This window comes from Drosophila grimshawi, unplaced genomic scaffold, assembly GCF_018153295.1.
Source record: "Drosophila grimshawi isolate 15287-2541.00 unplaced genomic scaffold, ASM1815329v1 contig_311, whole genome shotgun sequence".
In the NCBI taxonomy this organism is placed as follows: Eukaryota; Metazoa; Arthropoda; class Insecta; order Diptera; family Drosophilidae; genus Drosophila; species Drosophila grimshawi.
In genome coordinates this window covers 29,476,350-29,502,785 of record NW_025063098.1, presented here as the reverse complement: position 1 = coordinate 29,502,785, position 26,436 = coordinate 29,476,350, and the positions used below count along the sequence as shown (strand labels likewise).

The window sequence follows — 26,436 nt, the reverse complement described above, 5'->3', positions numbered from 1 at the left end:
AGGCTCTCATCATGATTTATACTTTTAAAATTTATGATTCATTCCATATGTCCATGGCTATATGGGAAGTGCCAGCACAATCAGTAGAGCGAATATTTATGGGCAATAAAATATTCAAATAGGCGCTTAAAATATGCTATAAAAGAAGTTTAAAATATGCAATTAAATATGCATGAAAGATTTCTTGATTATTTAACGTTTCCATGAAGCAATTAGATTCTCTGTACAATTTAACTCCTCTAATTTAAGCTACCAAGCAATCTCCTGCAGTTAAATCAGCTCTTTCTGTCCAAGCAGCTAAAATTTATTAAAACATATTACATTAATATGCAAGATGATCGATCGATTTTCTGTTGTAATAATAAAAGAAGAAGTAGTTTCAAACCTTCAAAATTTTACTATATATTAACAAGACAATATTAACAAAGTCTTCAACGCACACATCACGCAATCGATTTAAATTTACACTCTAAATAAGCGCTAATAAATTAGGTCATCTAAAAAACAAATGTATAAAAAATGCGCATTTTCAAAATATCTTAATTAAACTCACTCGCTCGATAAATTCAACTTCATACAATACTCAAAGTTATATACACTATTTTTTTCGAGCCACATAATTTAGACAAAATTTATTAGTGCATTTTTAAGTCGGACATTTTTAAATTCTAGTTTTCAGTTTGCTACAATTTGAATAGGACAATTTGCATATTTGTATGTCTATTTGTGTGTGTGTGTGACTTTGACATTGGCTCAGCTTTTTTTGAGCAGACACATATAGTGGGTGCAGAAGAATATCGCCCACTCATTCCGCACCTAGAGCTTTTTTTGTCCATTTTCTATAATTTTCGACACATTTGCACGATTTGCCCGTTTGGAGAACAACTTGGCTTGGCTTAGCTTGGATATTTCACACGACACCGCGCACCACGGTCGTCGCCTCATTTTTCAGTGGTTTTTGTTGTTGTTGCTGTTGCTGTTTGTTGTTGTCGTTTTCCTTATTGCTTGTGTTGTTGATTTCGTTGTTTTCCTCATTGCTGTTGTTTTTGTTGTTTTCGTTGTGGTGGTTTTCACCACTTAATGCTGCAACTTTTCACCATTTCTCAGCATTTAGCTGGCGCGCCTCATTTCACAACGAACGCCAACTGTCTCTTTCTGTCTGTCTGTTTGTCGTTGTTGCATGCTTCCCATTCTACCATATACATATTGATATATACATATATATATATGTGTGTGTGTGTGTTGTACAAGTATTGTTGTAGTTGTTAGCTGACTCAAGCTTTGTGGTTGTCTGTCAGTGGGTTTATTAAAGCACATTCAGATGCGCTCTTGTATTGTGGCCAGAAAAAAAGAAATGAACAGCAAAAAAACGAGTAAGAACGGAAAAGTGTGTGTGAGTGCTCGACTAGCTAGATACCCTATCGTATACACATTTCTGCTCATATTCATTTGTGTATTAAGTAATTGAATATCTATCTTTAGTCATATTTAAAACAAATATACACTTCAACTTATATTTATTAATTTATTTGTTAGTTTTCTTTGTTATTATATTTTTATTTATTATTTTTATTTACTATTTATTTATTGCATTTTTTATTTTCTACTTATTATATATAAAATATATCTTATATTTTATATTCTAAAGCTATCTACAATTATTCTTATCCTACTTAGGATTAGGTAGATACATTATGCCTCTAGACTCATTATTCTATCATTTCGGCGAACTCATATGACGATGGGTGCTGCGTTCATATCTGTTCACGTTTTTGACTATCTTCTCGATAAGAGTCCTCCTTGGTTATCTTACCATTGTATGATTGATCAGTGTTTCATTTAAAAACTTATTCGATCTGCTTTTAAAATCAATTTCTAAGTCATATTTTTGTGTTTAAAGAAATGTGTTTGTTTACTTGAGTACTGCGTCTTAAAAGGAATTAGTTTTACATAAATAAATAAATTTGAGTACAATCACAAGCAACTCCATAAATCTTTCCAACTTTAGAGAAGATGAAAATAATAATAGCTACATTGCATGGTGTCTATTTGATATTGCCGTCAGTTTTATCTTCGTGTGTGTTGTGAAATAAGAAATAAATTTGCCGTCACGTATCTTTGACAAAATCTTAGATTCAAGATTGCATAAATTATGTTATTTGCCCGACTCAGACACAGCTGTTGAGAATGCTTATGTCCAAATATATGTATGTATATTCTATAATTGCAGGTGTCTTCTGCTCTGCTCTTATTTACAAACAATTACACAACTTTTTATGGCCTGAACCCATTTAAAATGGAAGAAGGGGTATACTGAAGTGTTGCCAAAGTTTGTAATAGGCAATAGGAAGCATCTCCCATACCATAAGGCATATATATTCTTGGTCCGAATTAAAAGTTCATTTAGCCATATCCGTCCGTCTGTCTGGACATATCATTGATAAATTGTAAAAATAAATAAAAATGTAATATAATAATAGAAAAATTATCCAATGGGGAAACCTCATAAAAACCAAAATTACTGTATAAAAAGATACATTTCTGAGACGTAAGATATTTAGGGTATCTCGTTGTCGAGTTCTTGTGACTATTGCATTCGTACTTGTTTGTTCATTTGATGGGCATTAAAAGCAAAAGCAAAACCACATAAAAGGTTCATTTGGATGTCGCTTTGGCTTTGGCTTTGGCTTTTTTCTGTCTTCTGCGTAGGGTTAAACTGCAAATGAAATATGGCCGCGTTGGCCCACTTACAAATTGGCGGAGACTCGGGGCGAGGCGACTCTCGAGCCGAGGCAAGTTTGTGTGCTTGCTTGCAGCACTTTTGCCACTTCTCTCTCTGCCTTTGTGGGTTGGGCTTTCTCACTATTACTCTCTCTCTCTCTCTCTCTCTCTCTCTCTCTCTCTCACTCTCTCTCTCTCTCTCTCTCACTCTCTCTCTCTCTCTCTCTCTCTCTCTGGCAGCCTTTCTCGTTCTATCTCTCTTATTCGCTGTTAGCCTTTCTCACGCTGCATCTGTCTCGCTCTATCTCTCTTTTGAAGTGAAATTATTATGTGCGCCCGAAAAGCAGATTTTTATTTAATTTGGCTGTCACTTCAACGTTGGTGGTCCCACTTCTCGTCCCCCTCCCTTCTTCTGCTTGACTTGTCAAAAGAAAACTCGTTAAAATCGAGAAAAGCATTCGTCTCTGTGACAGTCTGTCTTAATTGTTCATTATCAGTGTGATGCGAGTCAGTATCCATTAGCTATTTATTACACGTCGCTAAATGGTTTACACTCGAAGGCTCTTCATACCCTCTCCACTCCCCCCTCTCCACATACACTGAATTTCTTAGCCTCATAATTATTTATGGCCATTAAAGAAGTAGCAGCCTCAACTCACTATTGACTCTAAAGAAGTACATTTATCTCTTTCATTGCTGTTGGAGGCAAAACAACATCACGTATCAGTGGAATTTATTGGATTGGCATTTGGTGTTATATTAGATAAGAGTATTTTTAAGCGTATTTTTAGCAATGGTTTAAGCTCGATTTTTGTTCAAAATAGAATTTAAAAGTTCTTAAAAAAGAAATTGCATCAACACTCAGAAAAAATCGCAAGCATTGCAATATTTTTTTTAAATTTTAAAATTATTTTTACTAGTTCTAATTTTCATATTATGTTGATTTCCTAAAATTCAAGATTGATTTTTATTGTGAGTGTCGACACAATTCAACATTCTTCCGCTGAATTTTGCACTGTTAAAAAAGGGTATCATGAAGTGTGTGCAATTTCCCTTCTGTCACAGTCGTAAGCCCATCAATGCTTCAGTTTGTGTTTCAATTTATATCTTTGAGTCTTAAGCAGCTGTTGAGTCTCAGACTTGAGCCATCGTAAAAGCACACATATGTCAGTCATAAAAAAGGCAGAATGGACCAGTCGAGAGAGCTGGAATAGCAGATACCCAGCTTTAAATGTAAGATAACCAGCTTAGTAAGCGTGCTGAAAAAATGGCTTTGAATTTTAGACATTATTCATACTCTTAGCGTCAAGGGTAACTCACTTTAATATTCAGAAAGTATATTTCTAAAAATCACGTTTTTTTCTATTTCTTAAATACAGTGTATATTTTTTATTAAATTTAAAAAAAATATGTCTAATTTCTCAGGAGGTTTTACTTATATGTGACAAAGATCTTTCTATAATTAGCTTTTTTTTTTGCTTAGGTTATTATTAATAAGTAATAATATTTTAATATTTCATTTATAAAGTTCACATAGTTTAATTTGAAAAGGCAATTGAAATTAATGAGTTGAGTGTCACTTCATTATACCCCCTTCAACCGTATTCAATGGCTACAGGGTATCAGAAAAGTGGCACAAAATATGAGTCAATAGTGCGGGGGCAGTTACCTCCAATAAAAATATGTTTGGGACATGATGTTGTTCAGTTTGTTGTTGTTATTGTTAATATTTAAATTGAATTGAAGGCGAGCGAGTTAAGCATAGCTTATAAGAAATTATGGCACCGGCAATATTATTATTGTTGTTATTGTTATTGTTGCATCGTGGCATTGTGGCTCAGGGCATTGTTGTTGTCATTGTGTTGTTTGGTCTTTGATGATAAACAAAATATAGATTATTTATCAGTAATTGGTTGATAATTTGAAGAGTTTGAAGTTTGTTCCATTTAAATGTGTAAATATTATTAAATGGCGTTTTCAACTTCAAATACAGCTTAAATATTTAAAAGAAATTATAATTAATAATTAATTAAAATTCCCTAAAAAGCTCATTAAATCGACTGCAAGTTTACTAAAATGACAATTCATAGAAATGTCCTTAAATCTGTAAATGTCGGAATCGGGCTCTCTTGACTCGACCATTCTTATTTGTTCTTCTATTTTTTTAAATGATCTACAATTACTCATCGCACATCAAATAAACTAGATATGAGTCAAGGCAAATATATATGACATCATATTAATTGACTACAAATCTCTACGCACCAGTTTGATAAGCATTATGAACGATAGGCGAAAAGAAAAGTCGTCTGACAAATAACAATTTTCAAGGGGGTTAACCAATTAAATAGACACAACGACACAGTGACTGCAAATGGCAAAACGCTAACCCAATTTTTTTGACGCCTAGCGCCCACGATTCGCATTTATTTAAGTTTCTTATTATTTTTATTGTTTTTTTGTTTTTTTTTTTTCTTTAAGTGGAGACAAAGAGCTTGTCATGTAACTTTTACTTTTCAAGCCATAGAAACACAAAATGAACGAAAATGTGAGTGTCACGTAGCAAAACCCGATATAGGAAAGGGGGGAAAGGGTCGCCAAATAGACTCTCGATTGCGCATTAGTAAATATTTGCACTTGAACATTGGCATTATAGATGCGCTAGTCCTGTCCCATATAAAACACTATCTTTCTTACTCTCTCACACACACGCTTTCTCTCTCTCTCTCTTTTTGCAGCAATATGTGCAATAGTGGAGTACGAGTACGCTGCCAAGGAACCAGATGAACTGGATCTACACAAGGGTGCCATCCTCCATCGCATCAAACAGATGCCCGGCGGCTGGTGGCAGGGCACTTTGAAGGCCAATGGCATAACGGGCATGTTTCCCGATAATTTTGTGCGCGTTTTGGAGCCGAGCAGCAATGGCAACCACAGCGATGACAGTGCGGTTGTCCAGCTCAGGTTGGTGACGCAATTTCAGCCCCAGCCCCAAATGATACTAGCCTAGAAATGACACCTAACTAATAGGAAATTAATAATATATGAGAATCAACTTAAGATAAATATTTATAATTTGTGTTTCACTTTAAAGTCGCTTTAAATTAAATATTTCTTATAAAAATGCATTGTAAGCAGATTAAATCGACCGGAAGCTGACCAAATTGAATTTCTTAGAAAGCGGCTGAAATCAGTGAGATAATTATCATTCTCAGAACGTAACTAAAACTGGTTGGAAACTTGCTAAAATCAAGGCTCTCAGAAAGCTCCTAAAATCTGTTGAGAACTAATGTAGATTAAAATCATTTGCCTTTATATCCCCTTTATTTGAAAGTTCCTGAAAAACTGCGGAAGTCATCTGGAAACTTACAAAAATTAATGTTACAAGAAAGCTCCTTAAAAATCAACTTGCTATAATCAAAATAACTCCTGAAATCAGCTGGAAGCTTACGAAAATGAAAATTCCTGGCAAGCCCCCGAAATCTGTTGGATATTAAGTTTGCTTCAGAAATCGTTTGCTATATCATAAAAATATATAACATAAAAGCTCTAAAGAATGTTCCTAGTGCGAAAAGCTTCACTTTTAAAGTAAATGCCAGCTTCACTTGTCGGTAAAACTTTTCAATAATTATATTATATATAATTATAATTATCTATTTTTCAACTTAAGGCACATCTCTGTTTCAGAATATTCTAGTTACCACAGCAATCAGCTGGTGTCATTTAAATCAACACATAAATTGTTGTACTAAATATTTGCAAACGCTCTCTTTATTTACATTTATGCACTCTCTGTAATTTCCTCTCTTTGTGTTTGTTATTTCTTCTTTTTTTTATATTTTGCTTGCCGCTTCTCTCAGGGAGAAATCAGCGACATCGAATCGCCGCTGTAAAGTCATCTACAGTTACACACAAGTCAACGACGACGAACTGACGCTGGCCGTGGGTGATGTCATTGAATTCCTAGGGGAGGTACGTACATATACAAACAGCATTATACACTCAGAGAAATCTGCAACTGCCAAATGCCTAAATATAATTGGGTTCAGCTGAACTTATGATTGATTGTGCTTATTCTTAAATCAAGAACTTGATAAATAAAAAAAAGATATCAATTTCATATTTTGAATAACTAAATGCTTTAATTTATTCTGTTTTAATCTTTAAATAACTTTTACAAAAATTAAATAATTCTAATTAAGTTCTTAAACGAAAAACTACAACGTTCTCTGTATACATATTTTTATAATAATATTAATCATCTCAAAATGAAACCAAATCAGCTTGAACTAATTACTTGAGCTTCTTCAACTAACAACGAAAACGGTTAGAAATACAAAAGTGATTATAATAAAGCTTAAATCATATGTTACCATCATCAAATAGTACTAAATCAGTTATATTATCTTAATTATCTTAAAATCAAACTCAAACTGTTTGAATACAGTATTTTAGTTCTTAAACAAAAAACTAAAATGTTTCAAGTACAAAAATACTTGTACTTAAATCAATTTTGTTTACATCTACAAATATTATTAGATCAGCTTTAATCCTGTATTTAAAATCTTAAACAAGTTTAAGTTTTTAAAAAACTACAAAGTTCTTAAGTACTAAATTGGTTAAAATAATACAAAATCAGCTTTAATCAAATAAATTAACTAAAAACTAATACGATTTATATTAATTTCAAGTATGTTTTTTATTTTGTTATCAAGAACGAGAAATACCATTTATTTGGACATTTGTCGAAATCAAGAAGCATAAATATGAATTGGGGAATACTTCGGATGGAAATGTACTGGAAAGCTCAAACAGTTTTCTCTGAGTGTACATGTACACACAGACATTTACATATGCTCCCACAGAGCGTATATATTTAGTGTGCCCACAACCCCCATTTAACCTCTTTGCCAATAACCAAATAACACAAACAACAACAACAAATTCCACAAACTAAAAGCGAAATATGACGAAAAAAAACTCAGTTTCTGTTTCTGTTCTCTTTATTTGGTCATTTAGGTCGAAGAAGGCTGGTGGCGCGGTCGTTTGCGCAGCAAAGTTGGCGTATTTCCCTCAAATTTTGTGCGACATATCGAACCATCGCCCATTTTGGCCTCCAAGCGGCCGCCAACGATTGGTGCAACGGTCACAACGGCGGCACTAACGGCAAAGGCTGCTAATATTGCCACAACGGTGGTGCCAACGAATACAACAACAACAACAGCAGCAGCACCTGCCATAGGAGCAGCAACAACAACTGCTGCAACATCAGCAACGAAGCAAACAAAAAGCAGAGCAACGGCATCAACGAATGCAACAACAGTCGCGGCAGCAACGGCAGCAACTGTGGCAAGTGCTGCAACAGCAGCCGTGGCAGCGCCCACGTTACCACCGAAACCGCAACGTGATTATTGTCGCGTCGAATTCCCCTATGCGCCACAAAATGAGGATGAGCTGGAGCTCAAGGTGGACGACATCATCAGTGTGGTCAGCATGGAGCTGCCCGACAAGGGCTGGTGGAAGGGCGAACTCCGTGGCAAAGTGGGCGTCTTTCCCGATAATTTTGTCAAGTTACTCGCCCCCTCTGAAGGTGAGTGCAACAAACAGCAACAACTAAAATTGAAATCTCCATCATCATGCCACATGTATAAGTTTTATTCTCTCTCTTTCTCTCTCTGTATGAGTTTTGTCATCAGTCGTCATATCTGAATTCTCATTCGTCATCAAGTGCAATTTTCTTAAATAGTCAATTGAATCGCCTTACCCATTTTGCTCTTTTGCCAAGTGTATAAATTAAATATCCAAAAAAAATACCACCCTTGGCAATTATTAGCTAGTTTCATATTTATAGTCAAGGTAGTCTCACGAGCAACTTTATCACACTGATAAGATTTGAGTCACAAGCCTAACAGAAATGATATTGAACCAAATCAATTTAACAAAGCTAACTGTTTGATAGGCTAGTGTAAACGTTTTTGTGGCCAGATAGTTCTTTAAATACACTCATGGACAGCAAAATAGTTACACTAGAGCGAGACAAAGGAAATTAATCTTTTTTCATTTCTTTTGCAAAAATAACAATAAAATTTTCAAAATATCATTTATTCTTGCCATGATATTGAAATTTTGTTTTGAAAATTTGGAAGTTATCATCTCACATAGATATCGCACGATCCATGAGTGTAAATCGGAGCTGCTATTATCTGCTTCAGTAATTAATTAGCTGTGTTCAATTAGTTGTACTTAAAATGCTTTAAAATGTTGATTTAAGTTAAATAATTCAGTATTTTATATTGAAAATAATTACAATTAAATTACAATTACTTTCCAAATATTAAAATCATGACACTTTTATCCCATATCAATTACTCAATTTCCTTGGAAACATCTATATAAACTACAAAAGTATAATATTTTTTATGGAATTAATATTTAATTTGAGTAATAAACTCAAATTGAGTACCGAGTAATAGTGAGAGCATATTTTGCAATTTATAAGCATAAGTTTAGCTTGGATTGGACTTATTAATTGGTTTTCCTTCGAAAACAGATCACACTTGTAACAAGTATATAAAGTAAATGTAAATATTGTTGCACACAGATTGTATATACTCAAAGAAATAATGTGTAAATTGAAATATTATTCACTTATCCATTCAAATATAGAGATTTAGTTAAATCTCAGAAATCTTAAACAGTTTTTCATATCCTGTACAGATTAGAAATATTTTAAAATAGTTTAATAAAGTTGTGAAAAGTATTTAACAGGCAGGAGGAATTATCGTCGATTTTATAAGGTATATGTATTCCTTTTCCAGATAAACAGGGTCAATAAGAGCCAGAGACTTTAAATGGTTTATGAATTATCGTATATCATGGGCAAGTTATTTAATTATTATATATATATTTGCCCAGCTCCAAAAATATCGATACAAATCAATAAGAAACGAAAGCCACCATTTTGAAGATACAACATTCTAATTAAATATTAAATATTTATATATGCCATGCCATAATACTGATCAGCTGTAAGAATTTTATCAAGATCGATTGAGAGGTACTTAAGAAAATGATAATTTCAATTTATAGCTTTAAGGGTATTTACTCGTCGAGCTGTCTCTCATCTAAAGCATTCTTGCATGTTTCTAAACCATTTTGGAGCATTGCATTTTCTCTCTAAAGCCCACTCGAAAAGCCCACTTAGACCACTTCAAAATCACTTGCAGACATTTTGAAATCGACCACTCAACATTCAACATTCAACATTTAACATTCAACATTTCCTTCCCATTAAACAGCTTGAACAACATTTTCGATTTAGTTTCGGTTTGATTTTCATGTTTATTATTACTTGCATTTTTTGGACTCGACTTTAATTAGCATTTTATTTACGTTTCACTATCGCCATCTCTCTCGCTCTCGCTCTCTCTCTTTCTCTCTGTCTTTCTATGTCTGTACAAGTAATACAAGATTGTATTTTATTTCTTGCATTATATTTATGTCTCGTGTTGATGTCTCTGTGTAATTTTCCTCTACACTTTTCTCCTTTTTTCTTCTACTCCTCTTCTACAAATATTTCTTTCTTAACACAACAATGTAAATGTTTTCCATATATGTGTGTGTGTGATAAAAAAACTTTATTGCAACAAACTACACTCGACACACACTCGACACACAACTGCACACACACACACACTGATGTCGCGGGGCAGCACCCCCTCCTCTGCCACCGCCAAGGCCCCGGGCCCGGCCACGAACACGGAGCGGGGGAACGGCACCGGCTTCGGCTTCGGCTTCGGCATCGGCGGGGTGGGGACAGCAACGAGGCGGCGGCGGCTCTTTCGAGTTCTTGGGCGCTCGTATGGCCAGCTTTATCACAACGATTTGTATGTAAACGAGTTTTTCCAGTCCAAGCCGCCTCTAAACAGTTTTTCCTTTTCGTTTTTTTGGCCGCCAGTTTTCAATTTTCCTTTCTCCGTTACCGGAGGCCTCTCTTTTTTTTGGTTGTATAAAATGGAAAATTACTTTTGGCTTCATAATTTGTATGATTTATTTTCCGTTTTCATTATGTTTATTATTTTGGCTTTCTTTGGGGCGCCGTCAGTGCTCTCTAAAATTAGACACGGCGCCCCAATAGAAAAAAAATAGAAATAAAATAAAATATGAAAGAAAGAAACCAAAAGTCTCGGAAAATCTTTGGTGTTGTTTTTCTTTTGCGGTTTGTCGTGTTTTGTTTTCGCTTTTAGTTTTGTCCACTTTTTCCTGGCTAAACTGGTTTTTTCCTATGCCTTTTTCTAATTATTTATTTATTTCCATTTGTCATCTTGGCGTTTTGCGCACGTTTCGGGCGCTGTTTTAAACGCTCGCAGGCTGTTTGACTTTGCTGCTTAATTAGTTGCCACTGTTTGGCTTTTTATTTATGAATATTTAAGCATATTTAACTCGATACGCATTGCATACTTTGCGGTTGTTGTTTAAATCCGTATGCATATATATATACATTTATTTATATACATATAAACCAAGTTATTTATTTATACTCGGTATTTGTTGACTTTTCATATTGGTTTTACTCGTGCTACACATGATTTGCGGTCTATACCATTTTGTTGTGGGTTTTGTTGCACACGGCTTGAAAATGTTTTCTACAATTTATTCAGACAAAGTTGCTGGTTTAATGCATTAAACATTAACTTAAAAACTAAATAAAATCATTAAAAATACTATAAAACACATTATTTGTGTTGATGTGAATGCCTGATAATTTATTTTACTACCACTGACTCACTGAGTGCCATCGGAAACGGGAAAGGCGCTGATTAGATTGTATTATAATTCAGACGGATTTTTCGTGTTTATTTTTGTTTTGTTTTTGCAAACACTGTGCAAAGTATGCAGAAACGTAAGCATATTTTTAGATTGATTGCGTCAATTCTCAAAAATATATAAGTAAATGCGAGTATTGAGTTAAGAATTATCTAATTAAATATTGAATACAAAATGTGAATGCGATATAATGCACTTGTACAAAGGTATGTAACAGGAAGAGGCAAGATATATATATATATATATATATATATATATATATTCTTGATCAAGATCAATAGTCGAGTTCATCTGCTTAGGTCTGTCGGCATGAGTAAGTCATAATAACAAAATAACAAATTTATTTTCTCGAATATAGTAATAGTAATAAAAGATAAACTAAAGAGATATAGTCAGTCTTCCAATTCATATATAATATAGCCAGACATATTGTTGATCAACTGTGTACAGTTCATTAAGATCGTTCAGAAAGAAAGTCTATTAATTTAACAGCTGGTTACAGGATATCATTCAGTCGAGCTCTTTCTCTTGTCTGGCATCCTTTAATTTATTATTTTTCCTCCATTATTTATTATTATATCACGGATTAATAATGGTCTAATGATAAATGCAGTGGTCAATAATTATTTTATATATAATTATGTATATTAATGCTGACATGTTGATAATATAATAATGTTATTGACAGTGCTTTGGACAATAACTCAAATTTAATAATAATCACACACATTTTATATATAAATTATATAAAATGCAAATTTTTATCTGGAAGTAGTGTATGAAATATTCGTTGCGACTACATATTATATTTGATTATATACACATCTGGACAGTAAAATGAATTTATATATTATATATTTATATATATTAGTATATATATATTATACACAAGTTATTCTCTTCACACCTAATTTACTGTTTAGGTATGTACGAGTATATAAATCAAACTGAGTTTTCTGGTTTTTTTTTGTCTTGCTATTTTACCTTTTGTCAACGTCGCAGATTCACAAACCACCAATAAAAAAACAACACCAACAATAATAAGAAGAACGGCAACAACCACCTTCGCAGCAACAACAACAGACATAATATTAAAATATCTGTTTTGTTGTAACTGGTTTTCCAGCTACATATATTTTTTTATTTCTTTATTTTATTTTTTTTGTCTGTCTGTCGAGTCTCTTTTTTTTCTGTTTGAGTCTCGCTGTTTTTGCTCTCTCTCGCTCTCTCTCGCTCTGCTTTTAGCTCATCAAGCGATGAGATCATGATGAGCATAAGCATTGCTTGTTATGAACTTCATTAGTGGCGATTATCAACGAGAGACGAGCCCCAAACACAAATAACAAAAGCAACATGCCTCACTTGTTGTTGTTGGCAGCATTGTTTTACTTGTTGGCCTTATCAACAATGTTGCCAGAGCGCAAGACTACACGCCCTCTCTCTCACTCTCCCTCTCTCCCTCTCTTGGAATTATTTACTCTCTTTCTCTGTTTTTGTACCTTTGCCAGCATTTTTGTTTACCTTTTTGGCTCAGTACGCTTTGATTTCTTGACCATTTACTACGCTATTGAATTAATTTTTGCTTTTTTCGGTGCGGCGGCTAAGTTTGTGTTTTTCTTATTTTGTTTCACAGTTGCTGCTGCTGCGTGTGCCACAATTACCGTTCTTGCGGATTCTTGCCACATTTCCACATTAGCTGGTTGCTTTCTGCAATTGCATTACTAACTTTTCACTGACATATATATATATTATTTTTCTTGCCACATTGACTCTGAGTTATTGGCAGTTTTTTAGTGTTACATGAAAAAACTTAAGCATATAATTATATACACTTGTTTAAGTGTGTGTGCTTGTGCTTGTGCCTGTGTGTGTTTGTATTTGTGAGACGGATGATTAGCCTGTTAAAACTGAAAAAAGAAATGAAAAGCAGTCATCATTAAAATAATTCACAGGCAGTCAAGTTTGTTGCCTAAGTCTTTCGTTTGGGGTTTTTTGTTGTATGCCCTAGGCAACAGCCACAGTAACAACAACCTGACCAGAAACAATTACCCAACACTCAAAAATTAAAAACATATATTTACAGTGGAGACTCCATATTTGCAAGTCTCGCTCGGTGAAGTCTGATTAAAGCAATAGGAATTTACTATAATTTTTTACATAATAATTTGAACAACAAATGCATATTTTATTTTCAATTTAGAAACTAGTAGAAATGTTTTAATCGAGAGTGCGCGAATAGGAGATACCCTGTGCAAAATGCCTGCAACTATTAAACAATTTCTTCATTCCTTCATAGCTAATCTTTATACAACTTTTATAGCTGATCAATATTACGTCAAGTTATATACAAACCAGATTACAAATTTAAATCTTCAAAAATGTGATTTTTATTGCTATCAGTTATCGATTTCGATCGATTTTGGGGAATCGAATGATGCTGTCAATAAGAGAAAATAGATTTGACAAGCTCATGGTTAAATAGAACTTATATTCCACTTTTGTATCTCGCTTTCATAATCTCTGATATCTGCTTGTTCGTATAGACTGGCTAGGTCGACTCTATTATTCAGGAGGATCAAGAATATATATATACTTTATGGGCTCTGCCTGTTACACAACTTTAACTATAAAATCACCCATAGATTATAAATATTCGGTTTTCTAAATAGCAAGCTTCCACTGTACAATAAATAATAAATTCCAAAGCGCGCACAATTTGTTTTTCCTGCTTGTTGTTGTTGTTGCTTGATTGTCATTTGTTAGCAGTGAAAGTCGTTGTTGGCACATTCATTTTTCCTTATACGACATGTTGTTTTTTTTTTTTGCGCGATTTAATACAATTATCAACGGCTTTGCGCCAAGTTGGTTGTCTATTCTTTGGTCAATTTTATCGCTTGTTATTATTGTTGTTGCTGCTTTTGTTGTTCATTCAGCATTTGTTGTTATTGTTGTTGGTATTTATGTTCGTTTGCTTGACCTTTACACATTTTCAAAAGCGTTACTCAATCGCCGTTTGCTTTGATTTCTGCTGTTGCCATCAACCACATCACTTATACCCGTTTATTTATGTATGCGACTCTCGTTTGCTGTTTGCTTTTTGCTCTTTGCTATTTGCTATTTGTTATTTGCTATTTATTTGTCTTTTGTAGTAGAGATGAGCGTCATTTCGTGACACAGCAATCATGTGTTCCCAACTCTCAACAAGTATTTATGCAATCTTATACGGCTTATATATGTAGTAGGATCAAGCTTTGTACTATGCAAGAATAGGCAACAGGTAGAAGTAAGCAACTCCGACTAGGTATATATATTCCTCATAAGCATTAGCAGTCGAATCGATTTAGCTATGTTGTAAAGTCGATTTTAGATATATATATATTTGTATGAGAATTGTGTTTCAAATTCAATTTGTCGAGAAATGGAGTTGAAGTTGTGGAAGCTAGAGTAGTAAAGAGCATGGTACAAATTTATTAAGTTTTAATAATGTCACAATACGGAGTGCAATAAAGTAAAGAAAATAAGAAAGAAATAAAAATATAGTTTGAATTACCGAAAATTCGATTTGAAATAAAGTAAACAAAACAAATAATAAATACATATACAATATTAATTTATTATTATTTGTTTTTATTAATTGAAACGCCAAATCGCCTAAGCTAAGTTTAAATGAGAAAAGTTTGACTGTGCATAGTAAAATACATATGGCATAAAATTATACAATATTAGTTGATTATTTTTTATCTATTCCAATCTAAACTACATATTAATGGGTGCATTTCAAGTATGTTTTAAAAGTAGGTTAACTGCATGTTGCTTGGCATACATTTTAGCGTGACACGCTCCGATCGCTAGCCATCTTTGTCATTTGTAGTTTGCTATGTGTGAATTTGGTTGGTTTGCATCTTGCTCCTACGCTCGCTGGAAGCTTTTGTTTGATATTCCAACATTAAATTTATTGACATTTGGCAACCAACAGTTGAGTGGCAGCTATCGAAACAAAACTCGTTTGCCAGTTTCGCCCAGTTTGCCCAGTTGTGAATGTGTTTGAACGTTGTTTGCATTAAACACAAATCGCACTCAGCTGTTGGCCATTCTGTAGTCAGTTAGTCACGCCGTTGAAACTGTGTGCGACATGTGCTCATCTTTAATAATAAATATAAATAATCAAAGTATTCAAGTTGACTTGCTGATGATGAACTGATGCTGATGCTGATTTTGATAGCTTAAATCAAGCTCAGCCCACACATGATGAATAAGAAACTTCATTGTCTAAATATGTTTACCACACTTCTTTGCCCCTTTGCAGTTGCGCCCATTAACGAGCAACAAGCAGCAACAGCAGCGGCCACAACAACAACAACAACAACGCAACGCAAGATTAACAACACGAGCCACATGACCACAACGAATGCCACCAACAATAGCAGCAGCAGCAGCAGTGGAGGCGGAAGCGGAGGCGCCACAGTGACGCAGCAACAGCAGCAACAAAGCAGCACTGTTGCCTCAACCTCAACATCGAAGGTCTATATCAAAAAGACGGGCAGCAGCAGCAATTCCTCATCCTCGGCTGGTGGCAATCGCAAGGAGAGTTTTGGTTCTCGCGATTCCCTCAATGATATACTCAGTGAAACGGGCCTGCCCATTGGCACTGTGGCCGCTCAACGCAAATCGCTGGAGAACAAAAACCTCGATCTGAGCAAACTGCCTGGCAGCAAGCAGCAAATCATAACAACAACAACGGCAACTTCAGCCACGAGCAACATGAGCAGCAGCAGCAGCAGCAACACAACAACAACTGCAGCAGCAACAGCAGCAAATACAGCTGCTGTTTATGCCGAGCTGCGCAAGAGTCTGGATAATATGGATGAGAAGATCAAATCATCAACGCCGCCAGTTGTGGGCAAAAAGCCCAGTGTGCCGCTCAAGAAAACGCCCACGGGCTCAGGTCAGTTTTGATAGCAATTGAATTGAAATAACTCGAATTTAAATACTTTACAAAACTTGAGAGTGCTTGTGGAAAATGCTTAAGTTTTAGTTGGAATAGTGGTCGTTTGTTGAGAGTGCTGAAGGATCATGAAGAGGCTTAGCTTTAGTTCTTCTTAAATTGCTCAACTCAAGTGCGGCAGGCTTAAACTGATAAGTTGCAGTTGTAAAGAAATTAACTTCAAATTGTGGAAATATATAATTTTGCGAATGTGCATAGATAGATTAAAAATTATTATTTTTATATATTTATAATATATTTTGGAAGAAAAACGTCCAAGATTTTCAGGCGATTCGAACCGCAGGCGATGCAAACCGCATTTCCACTTTTTGAAAATACATTTCTTAATAATAGAATATAATTCTAAAATAAAACCAGTTAAAATCCAATTCGAGCTTAAGAAAATAATTATGCACATTTAAATTGATTAATTATTTGATTTATTTATTTGTTTTTTTTTTTTACATTTTCTCACTCGACCCATCAATTTTTAGTGTTTGATTTTGAGTTATTTAATTTTAATTTCAATAATTTCCAAATTTAAATGCACACTGACAAACACATTTCACAATTGCAGGCAGCATTTTGGGCGGCAGCAGCACCAACAGCAGTAGCACCAGCAGTGGCATGAAGAAGAAGAGCGCCGAAAGCAACAAACTAACCAGCACCGTCTCACAGGATATCGGCGACGGATTGTCAGGCAGTAAATTGGGAAGCGGAGGACATTTGGCCGATTCTGGCCTAGCTGGCAATGTGGTAATGCGACGTGCTGCAACAATTGCCGTGGAGGACACGGATTTCGATCGGGTGGAGCGTGGCTCTATTTTGCCGGATATGCGTGCGGGACGTGTGAAAGCACCACGCCGTCGCCCCCCCTCCGCGGCCGTAAATGTTGTGCTCGGCGAGAGCAACAATAATAATACGGTTTATGTGAATGGCAGCAGTGCCAGTGAATTAAGTGAAGATGGTGGGGCAAGCTCTGGCGGCAAACAGGCAACAGCGGGCTCCTCCGATGACAATTCAACGAGCGAATCGGTTGAGCCCCAACTGGCCAAGCCGAAGCCACGCGACTGGGAGAAGAAGGCGGCGCCGTGGATGCAAGAGCTAAAAGCATCGCAGGAGACGCGTAAGAAGACAACGCCAAGCGTTGAGCCGCGTGCCGCAGTCGTTGCAGCCAGCTCCAAAATGTTTGCCACCGAGCAGGCAACAGCATCAGCTGCCACAACAACAACAGCAACAACAACATCAGCAATAACAACAGCAACGAGTGCCACAAGCAGCACAAGTAAAGTGCAATCGAGCGCGGTGTCTTCCTCGAGCATCATGCAACAGTCCATGTTTGTGGAGAGCAGCAACAGCAGCAGCACCACCTCGAGCAGCAGCCACAGCCACCGAAAGGAGTTCATCAATCACAACAATAACAATCATGATGCTCCAGCGACGAGAACAAAGGCAGCCATCGTTAGCAGCGATGAGGAATCACGTGGCATAGCACGACCCAACAGTTTATCCATACGATCCAAGACGCCGCTGGACAAGATGAGCCTCAACGAAAGCCCAGCAGCTACAGCAGCAATTGTCCACAACAATCATCAAGCAGCAGCCGCAGCAGCAGTAGGAGCAGCAGCAGTTGTTGCAACAGAATCAATGCCTCGCGTGCAACAGCTTGAGGGTCGTGTGGAGAAATTGGAGTCAATGGTGCTGACGCAACAGCGTACGATTGAGGAGCTGGTGCGAACGCTGCGGGAGGAGGCGGAGCGGGTCAAGTTGCTGCGTGGCGAGCTGGATAAATATGCGCAGTGCGTGACGCAAGTTTGAAGTGGCAACACCCCAAACAAAAACTTAGCTGCCCCAAAAACTATAGCTTGATTGTTGTTGTTTCCAAATTTTCTTTTCGTTAGATTTCTGTAGTTAAAATTGATTTTTAGCTAGCTTTAATCAATGTCAACCATAAAAAAACACGTAACATTCCAATGCTTGTCAAACTGTGTGCAACCAGCTCCCAGCCCCTAAAGACAATCCCAATATTGTACTTATTAATTTTTATTCTCTTATATCTTAATATCACCTGTTGTCAATTTCTGTAAACTGTTTAATTTTGCCATTTATGTTTGGACAACTGAAAAACTTTGGTCGAAAATTGCATGCAGTACTCCTATATATATATATATACAATATATATTTTTGATAAGTATTTTTTACCAACATTCTGAAAAACATGAAAAAACAAACAACTTTTGTGGGCATTGTGTGATTTTTTTTTAATGAGCTGCGCTTTAGATTAAGCATACATACTACCTATCTACATCTATATCTATATCTATATATATTTCTATATCTATTCAATTTATAATTTGTTTTGTTCATTATGCTTATTTTATTGATGTATTAAAGTTATGAAACATGTACTATAAAAAATACTAAAAGAAAACAGAAAAAACAACACACATATAATTAAATAAATAAAGTTCGATGAAGATGCCTAAACATTTAAGTAAAGTAATCCAAATAAATAATTAAACTTAAATTCAACGTCTCTCTAATTTGTTATTATTATTATTATTATTATTTTGTTTCTTTTTTAATCTTGCCATCATATCATCGAGTCAACTTAATAATCCATATCATAAACGTGAAACCATTGCAATTTTTTATAAACTTTTTTTAATAGTAATATATACATATATATATACATGTCTTTAGATCTAGAACTGTAGTTGCATTTTAGACTTAGTTGTCCATATTCATCATACAACAAAAGAACTATCCATCTAATCAATGGCTTAATCTCTTTTCCCAAAAAAAAAAAACAGACAACAAACACGTCGCGGGAAATTTGATAATTGGATGTTCTGAAGCAACAGTTTTTCATTTTTTCAACTTAATTGTACAGCAATTCCTTTTAATTTGTGTGATAAGCTATAAAATATCTGAAAAAATATAAATATATTGTGCATTTTGGAACGTTAAATCATTTAAACAAACAATATACGACTAGTTAGGCACTAAGTAAAAAAGTAAAAATCATTAAAACATAAAAACCTAAAAAAAAAAAACATTCTCAGCCCAATTATTAGCGAATTGTTACAATTTATTTTGATAATATCACATTTAATATTGCTTGTAAATACTGTAAATTCATATGGCTTGATAATAAAGATATAAATATTATTGATAAACCTAAAGGTGTTGACAAGTTTGGTAAATAATAGGGAATTACTTAATCTGCAGCTAGTTTTGAATTTGGTGGTAACTTCTATTATGATATTTTACAGCACTAATTTTTAGGCGCTCTTGCAGCCAACTTAACGTCGCTCAACCTTGCGTTTGCTCGCGCAATGTAAGCTTATCATAACATTGCTATGTTAGCAAGTTAACATCAATGTTTACGAGCTTGCTGTTGCAGTTCATATCACTCACATGTTCGGCCCGTTGACCGATGGTCGATCGCTGGTCCGATCACGAAGCTGACACGAAGCTCGCCTTTTTGACAGTGGAACGAACGTGTACTGCTCGTTCTTTCATGATCTCGAGTTTTGTGGGGTGACTGTGATGCTGGTCCGTAAAAGCTGTCTCTGCTAAGCTCCGCGCTGCGCTGCTCGCTGCTTGCTGTTCTACGCCATCAAATCTAAACAAATAAAATGAGCACCTTGCACAGTGGCACACGGTTTCAATGTATTTCATGAAAACATTTTAAAATTATCATTTATTTTACTGTGTTAATTGTGGCAGAATTCATTTGAGTTGGTTATAATATGTAAGTGAGTAACCACCGTAGCAAAAAATTATTAAGTAATAAAAGTAAATAAAAAATGTACAACATAATAAACGGTTTTTTGAGAAGCTAAAAGAATTAAGTTAGCTGGCAATGCCCTAGTATTATATATACAATTTACAATTTCTTGATTGCAAACTGAATACATTCGGAAAATATTAAAAAGAGACACAACTTGAATCAGCAGCCATAAAAACTAAACTTATATAATATTAAAAGAATAATTTGGAGTTTAAATATGATTGATTTATGGGTGTAAGCGATCTCTGAGCCCACTGTGCGCTGCCTGCCTGCCTGCCTGTCGCTGTGAGTGTGTCTGTGTGTGTGTGTGTGCCTATATGTGTATGTGTACTTGTGCTTTTGCCTTTCTTGTGCGCTGATGTTGTTGGTGTTTGCTGTTGTTGTTGCCTTGGCACTTGGCGCTGGCTGCGACTGGCTCTGTTTCTGTTTCTGGCTCTGTTTCTCTGTCTCTGGCTTACTGAGCTTTTAGCCAGCCTTCTTGGGCGCTAGCCAGCCAGCCAGCCAGCTAAGCACTTATCAGTTTTCTGATCGCTGTGGGAATTCAGTTAATTGTGGACGCTGTAGCCAAACGGACGCACGGCACAACCTGCAAAAAAAATTAATTTAAAAAAATTATAATACTATAAATATATATATATTTATATAGTGATAAATATATAATTGAAATTCGCAACTCGAACAATAAATTTTTGTAATTGTTGTTGGCGCGCGTGAAAGTCATTTGTCAGGCACTGGCCAACATTTTTTAGGCCACAACAAAACAACACAGCTGAAAACATATTTAAGGACCGTACTAAAAGAAGTAATTTTACGCATAAATTCAGTATACGCAACGTGCAACCCGAGGGGAATTAATAAAAAAAAAGAATTACAAACAAAATCACTGCAATCATTTCGACAAAGTCAGTTAAATATATAGTTTTCAGAGTGTGTGTGTGTCTGTGTATATGTGTGTATGTATGTGAGTGCGGCTAAGTGAAATAAACACGTCAAAGCATAAGTAACAACAAACAATTTGCAAAACTGGTAAAAAAAAATTAATTTTAAATTTAAAAAAAGGCCATAAATATATCGTCATAAAAAGAAATAGGCGCGCGCCAATATTGCTCCAATTTAAAACGACTTAGCAACAAATGCACTGAGTAACAACAGCAAAAGCAAGAGCAACAATAACAAGAACAATAACAAACAGCTCGCAATATAGAAAGCCAAAAAAAAAAATCAAAAACAACTACAACACGGGATTAAAAATCGAGCTACAAAAAATATCAACAGCAGCGAGAAAAACAACAAATGTGGTGGGTGCATTGGTAAGCTCAGCGGGCAAAAAAAAAAGTAACGGTTAATACATGAAAACCCAAAAATAAAAGAAAAAAGTCGGCTCAAATTGGCCAAAACGTTTTTTTTAAGCGCAAACGCGTTTTTTTATGCTTAGCATTTTTTTTTGGCTCAACGTTTTTTCGCCAGATTTTTTGACTTGCTTAACGTTGATTTTTTGTGGCTCTCTTACATTTTGACGGCTATAGAGTGGATTTGTCTTCAATTGTGTTAAGTTAAATCTGCACGGCCCAAACGTAAACCGACTAAGCCGTAGTTTAAGCCAAAAGCGACTGCAACGGTGATCTGAAAATATGTCGGCCAAAAAGGTGCAGAAAAACAAGGCAATCCAAAATAAAAAATGGCCAGCGATTTGCGTCAAGGTCAACGATGAAAGTGTGTGTGTGTGTGTGTGTGTGTGTGTGTAGCTTTACAGTTAGCCTTTGTAGCATGCATTAGCCATCGATATCGAATTGGTCGATTGAAAAGTAGATTTTTGTTTTTGTTTTTGTTTTTCTATTGGCAGTTGTTGTTTTTCGGAACTCTTTTGTCTCCTACTTCTGTTTGATTGACAGGCGTGTAGATCAATTTTGATTGAGCAGATGCTTATCATCGCCTGGTGGATTGCAGCAATGTCCGCCCCGTTTGTTGCGCCCCCCTTTTGATGGACAAATAAGTTAAAGTTGATGTTACGTTAGGGCTTGTCAAATTGAGCGACATGGTACTATAATTTAGTAATTTGTAATTTCTTGCAGCTGCATGTTATTTAATTTTGTATTTTTTTTCCTTTGTGGTTTATTTGAACGCCCCAAAAAATCTATTACCATCTTTTCTGATCATAATTAATGGCTAAGTGTAATTGGTCGAAAAGGGTTTTTTAAATCAATTTGACTTGACTATTGACTTGCTTCCAACTATTTGTGTGTATATTTAAAAAGGTCGGTTTAGAGTAAATCGTATTTATTAATATTTTTATGAAATTAGTTCTAGGAAAGGTCGCATTTTATATAAAAAATAACCAACGAAAACCAGTTTGAAAATATTTATATATTGCTATATTTATTGTAAATTTATATTCGATTTTTCTTATGAAATATATGCGTTGAAAACAAGAACAAACGAAAGCAAGTACAAAAATATTTGGCATTCAAAATGGCATATTTAGAGTACATTTAATTTATTATTTTTATGAAACTTTTTGAGAAAAATAAGTTAAAAGCAAGTACGAAAATATTTTACTATACTTAACAAAATCATTGCACTTTCTAATATTTCAGCTGTTGATTGAGAGCCCAGCAATTGCAAAAAGCAAATAAATAAATATACCATAAATTTCAGTAATTTGTAGCTTTTTTTTCTTGCCGCACATTCTATGCCAAGTTGCAAAACGGCAGTGAGACTAACTTTGTAGTTAGTTAGTCAGTCGGACCCATTGCCAAACGCGCTCAACGATTTTAATACAAATGATTATTAAAAGCTTAATTGCGGTGCAGTCGTCAGACTACGGCCCAGAGCTATGGTAAACACCAGCAAAGAGCGCTTTGGCCAAAACAATTAACGCCGCTCAGCGAAATTAACAAATTGTTTGTGCAGCTTTGCACCAACCGCAGCAGCAACAAACAACAAACAACAACAAAACCTGTTGCACTATTTGCTTTTAGCTGCGAGCTATTCTTGCATATACCCGTTTAGGACAATAATTATAATCATAAAACACTAGTTGAATTGGCGCCGGTCCGACGAGATTGAGCGACTAAAAGATGTCCCTAGATATAAATTAAAGATGTACAAAAATGAGATTGAAATCGTACATTTGGCTTAAAGTAGACTGAAAGCTGTTCAAGAAAGTGTCTCATAAAATTTCAAGAAGTTATTTAAAATGAAAAATACGTAACAATTTAGGAAAATATTTAGCTTTGAAAAGGAAAAAAGATCAATAAGTGTAACATGAAATTGAAGAAAATGGTTTCGGCAATCCAAAAATTGCTATTTTAAAAGCCAGACGATTTTTTAAAAATTAAAATTACATAAGAATTTAACGGAATGTTTTCTATATTCAGAAATATTTTCTCTAAAATATGTCAAATGATTGATAATTAAAAAAATTCAACAATCAAAAGAATTTGTTCTTATTATCAGGAAAGAAAGGGCCAACACTCAAATAAATTAAAGCAAATTAAAAGATAATCCTAGAATGGGAAAGTATCCAAAAATATTCTAGTCATTATAAAATTGATAGAAATCGTTTACCATATCCGATATTCATAACACACTTAGCAACTGACTACAAAAGGCTTCTGAAAATAATGAGACGATAATTGAATAAAAAGATGTGAAATAAATATAACTCAGCAAAAAAATGTATTGCTCAGCTTGATTATACACTGATTAGGACATTTTCAATTAGTTACAGGGTATATGCAAAAGTGCAATAAACTCTTAAGAAATTCCATGGAAATAAAAACAATTTAATGGTCGCGGTCGTTTGTTTAACTTTGCTATACTTTTGCTCGTGCTTCTGTGATTATTATTTGGCAGTCTGCTTGGCTGACAAAAAAAAAAAAAATATATATGTATATATATGTCTATACATATATAAAAAAGCGCATACGCCGCGTTGGCCTCTCCCTTGGCTTGATTTGGCTGGTTTTGGCTTGGCTTTGAGCCTTGCCCGTCCCTCAACTGGCTTGCGTCAATTGTCAATGAATTGCAATTGGTATTTATTGTTGTTATTTAATGTTGCTGTTGTTGTGGTGGCTGCCGCTTCGTCGCGTGTGATTTTGTCCATTGTTTCGAGAGCATGTTTCGACAATTTGTCACCAAAGAAATAGTAGTCGTGGTACTCAACTCACACACACGCACGGAGTTGATTCCACGTCTTGGCGACCCATTTGTTACACACTTTATTTATGTATTTTATAGAGTCATACTTAGTAGCAATTTATTTCGCACAGCTTGTCAGCTCACTTCTGGTTTTAAATCAAGTTTATTAACCGGAATTCAGTTAGCCAGCATTCTATTGTACCCACATACAAGCTCATATCGATTGTCTATCGTCCACTTTTTTTTCTGGGCGTAACCATATCGATTAGCATTCTAATTTATATATTAACTGTGCGAATTTTGACGCCAATGGGCATTCACGAGTCAAGTAAACGGGCCAACTAACCAACTTCAACTGCAATTGCATTTGCAATTGCAACTGCCAAGTCCAATATCAAGAGCAAGACCAAATCCAACACCAACTTCAAGTGCCATTGCCCAGTTGACATAGACATATATATCTTTTTTTACACACACTGCCAATAAAATATTTCAAATAATAAATGAACTTCACAAATTGTCCACTCCCACAACATTCTCATATCGGATTGATTGTTTTTTCTTAGTTTAGGATTAGATTAATCTGGCTGCTTGAGTTGAAGCGGATAATATGGAATTGGGTCAGTTGATCAGTCTTTGTCAATAAAAAGTGGCAAAGAATTCAGAAAATATTAAATTCTTCCTATATCCCCCACATTCCCACAGCTTCTTCTTTCTCTCTAAAGCTTATAATACTTTAAGTTATTTTTTAATCGTTAACGCTGTCAGATTAGGTATAAAAATGTGACATGTTAAAGCAGTTTTTGAATACCATTAATTTGGAATTTTTGCTAAAATTCAAATTAGCAGTGTGAGTTTTACACACAATTTTGATTTGTCATCTAATCACCATTCATTTATTCATTCAGTTATAATAAATACACAATTTTTGTGAACTTAAATAAATCTGGAATTCTCTACTTTTTCATACAAATTCATAATATTTTTTAAGGTTCACTTGAGTTGAATTTAAGTATATGGCAAAGCCTTCTTTGCTTAAAATTAAAAAAATGTCAGCCTCAGCTTTAGCTGTGTTTTACAAGAAATACACATTTTCTGTAAACTTAAATAATTCTAGAATTCTCAACTTTTCCATACCAATTCAATATATTTACTTAAAGTTCAATTGAGTTGAATTTAAGTTTATTGCAAGGCACTTATTGCATACAATTTTTTTTTATTTTTTGGCCACAACTCAAGTAACGTTTACAGCTGACTTGGCTGACTATTGCTGGTTCCGTTTGTGGGTCTTTGATATGGGTGCAGCTTTTCGAAACCGAACTGGCCAGTTTAGTAAGTGTAGATAATACATACACACACACACAAACACACACCCAAACACACACACAAACACACACACACACACATACACATACAGGTCTGAGTTTGCTGGTTTCTAGATAACAACGACCTTTACATTCGAGATATGTTAGGCACTTTTACTTTTCTTTACTAAACTGAGTATCAGTTACATAAGTCAGAATCGGCAGCAGCAACTAAAAAAAAGTAGTTTGTCTAGCTGTCAAAGATAACAACAAAAATATAAAAAATTAAGAAGAAATGCGTCAGAAGCTGCCCGACAAGAGAAGCCAAGAAAAACTAGAAGTATCAGCTGAAAGACACGACGAGTACACTCAGCGAAAAACCCTAAGCTAAAGCGAGCTGGAATTTCTACGAATAACATTCAAGATATATGAGTTTTGTTCGAGTTTTGTACTCGTATAGAATTCTCCAGTCTTTTTTTCTGCAAAAGAATTTACATAACTATTAGTTTTGTGGTTCTCTCTTGGTTAATTAATGAGCCAAGCTTGGCGCTGTTTGTTTGTTTTTTTTTTTTTTGGTCAAGAAACTTTCATTTTTAATGAGCTGAATTTTGGTGGCCATAAACACAAACTGTGCATTGTTTTGCTTTATTTTGTTTTGTTTAGCA

General features: G+C 34.9%; 1 protein-coding gene across 3 annotated transcripts in view; it reads left to right on the top strand.

Annotated features, from left to right (window-relative positions):
* Window positions 1–19,479, top strand: part of LOC6569835 (serine-rich adhesin for platelets) — a 29,337-nt gene extending 9,858 nt beyond the window's left edge. The window contains exons 4-10 of one of the 3 annotated variants that reach the window (XM_032741702.2): window positions 5,460–5,685; window positions 6,582–6,693; window positions 7,741–8,311; window positions 10,434–10,607; window positions 15,854–16,492; window positions 17,109–18,330; window positions 19,345–19,479. In XM_032741702.2, the coding sequence (XP_032597593.1) occupies window positions 5,460–5,685; window positions 6,582–6,693; window positions 7,741–8,311; window positions 10,434–10,607; window positions 15,854–16,492; window positions 17,109–18,330; window positions 19,345–19,387 (2,987 nt within the window). In that variant the 3' untranslated portion in view covers window positions 19,388–19,479. Of the gene's footprint in view, window positions 1–5,459; window positions 5,686–6,581; window positions 6,694–7,740; window positions 8,312–10,433; window positions 10,608–15,853; window positions 16,493–17,108; window positions 19,057–19,344 lie in introns of those variants that run through there. The other 2 variants (XM_043214839.1, XM_043214840.1) reach the window with 2 other exon arrangements.
* The last annotated feature ends 6,957 nt before the right edge of the window (window positions 19,480–26,436 follow it).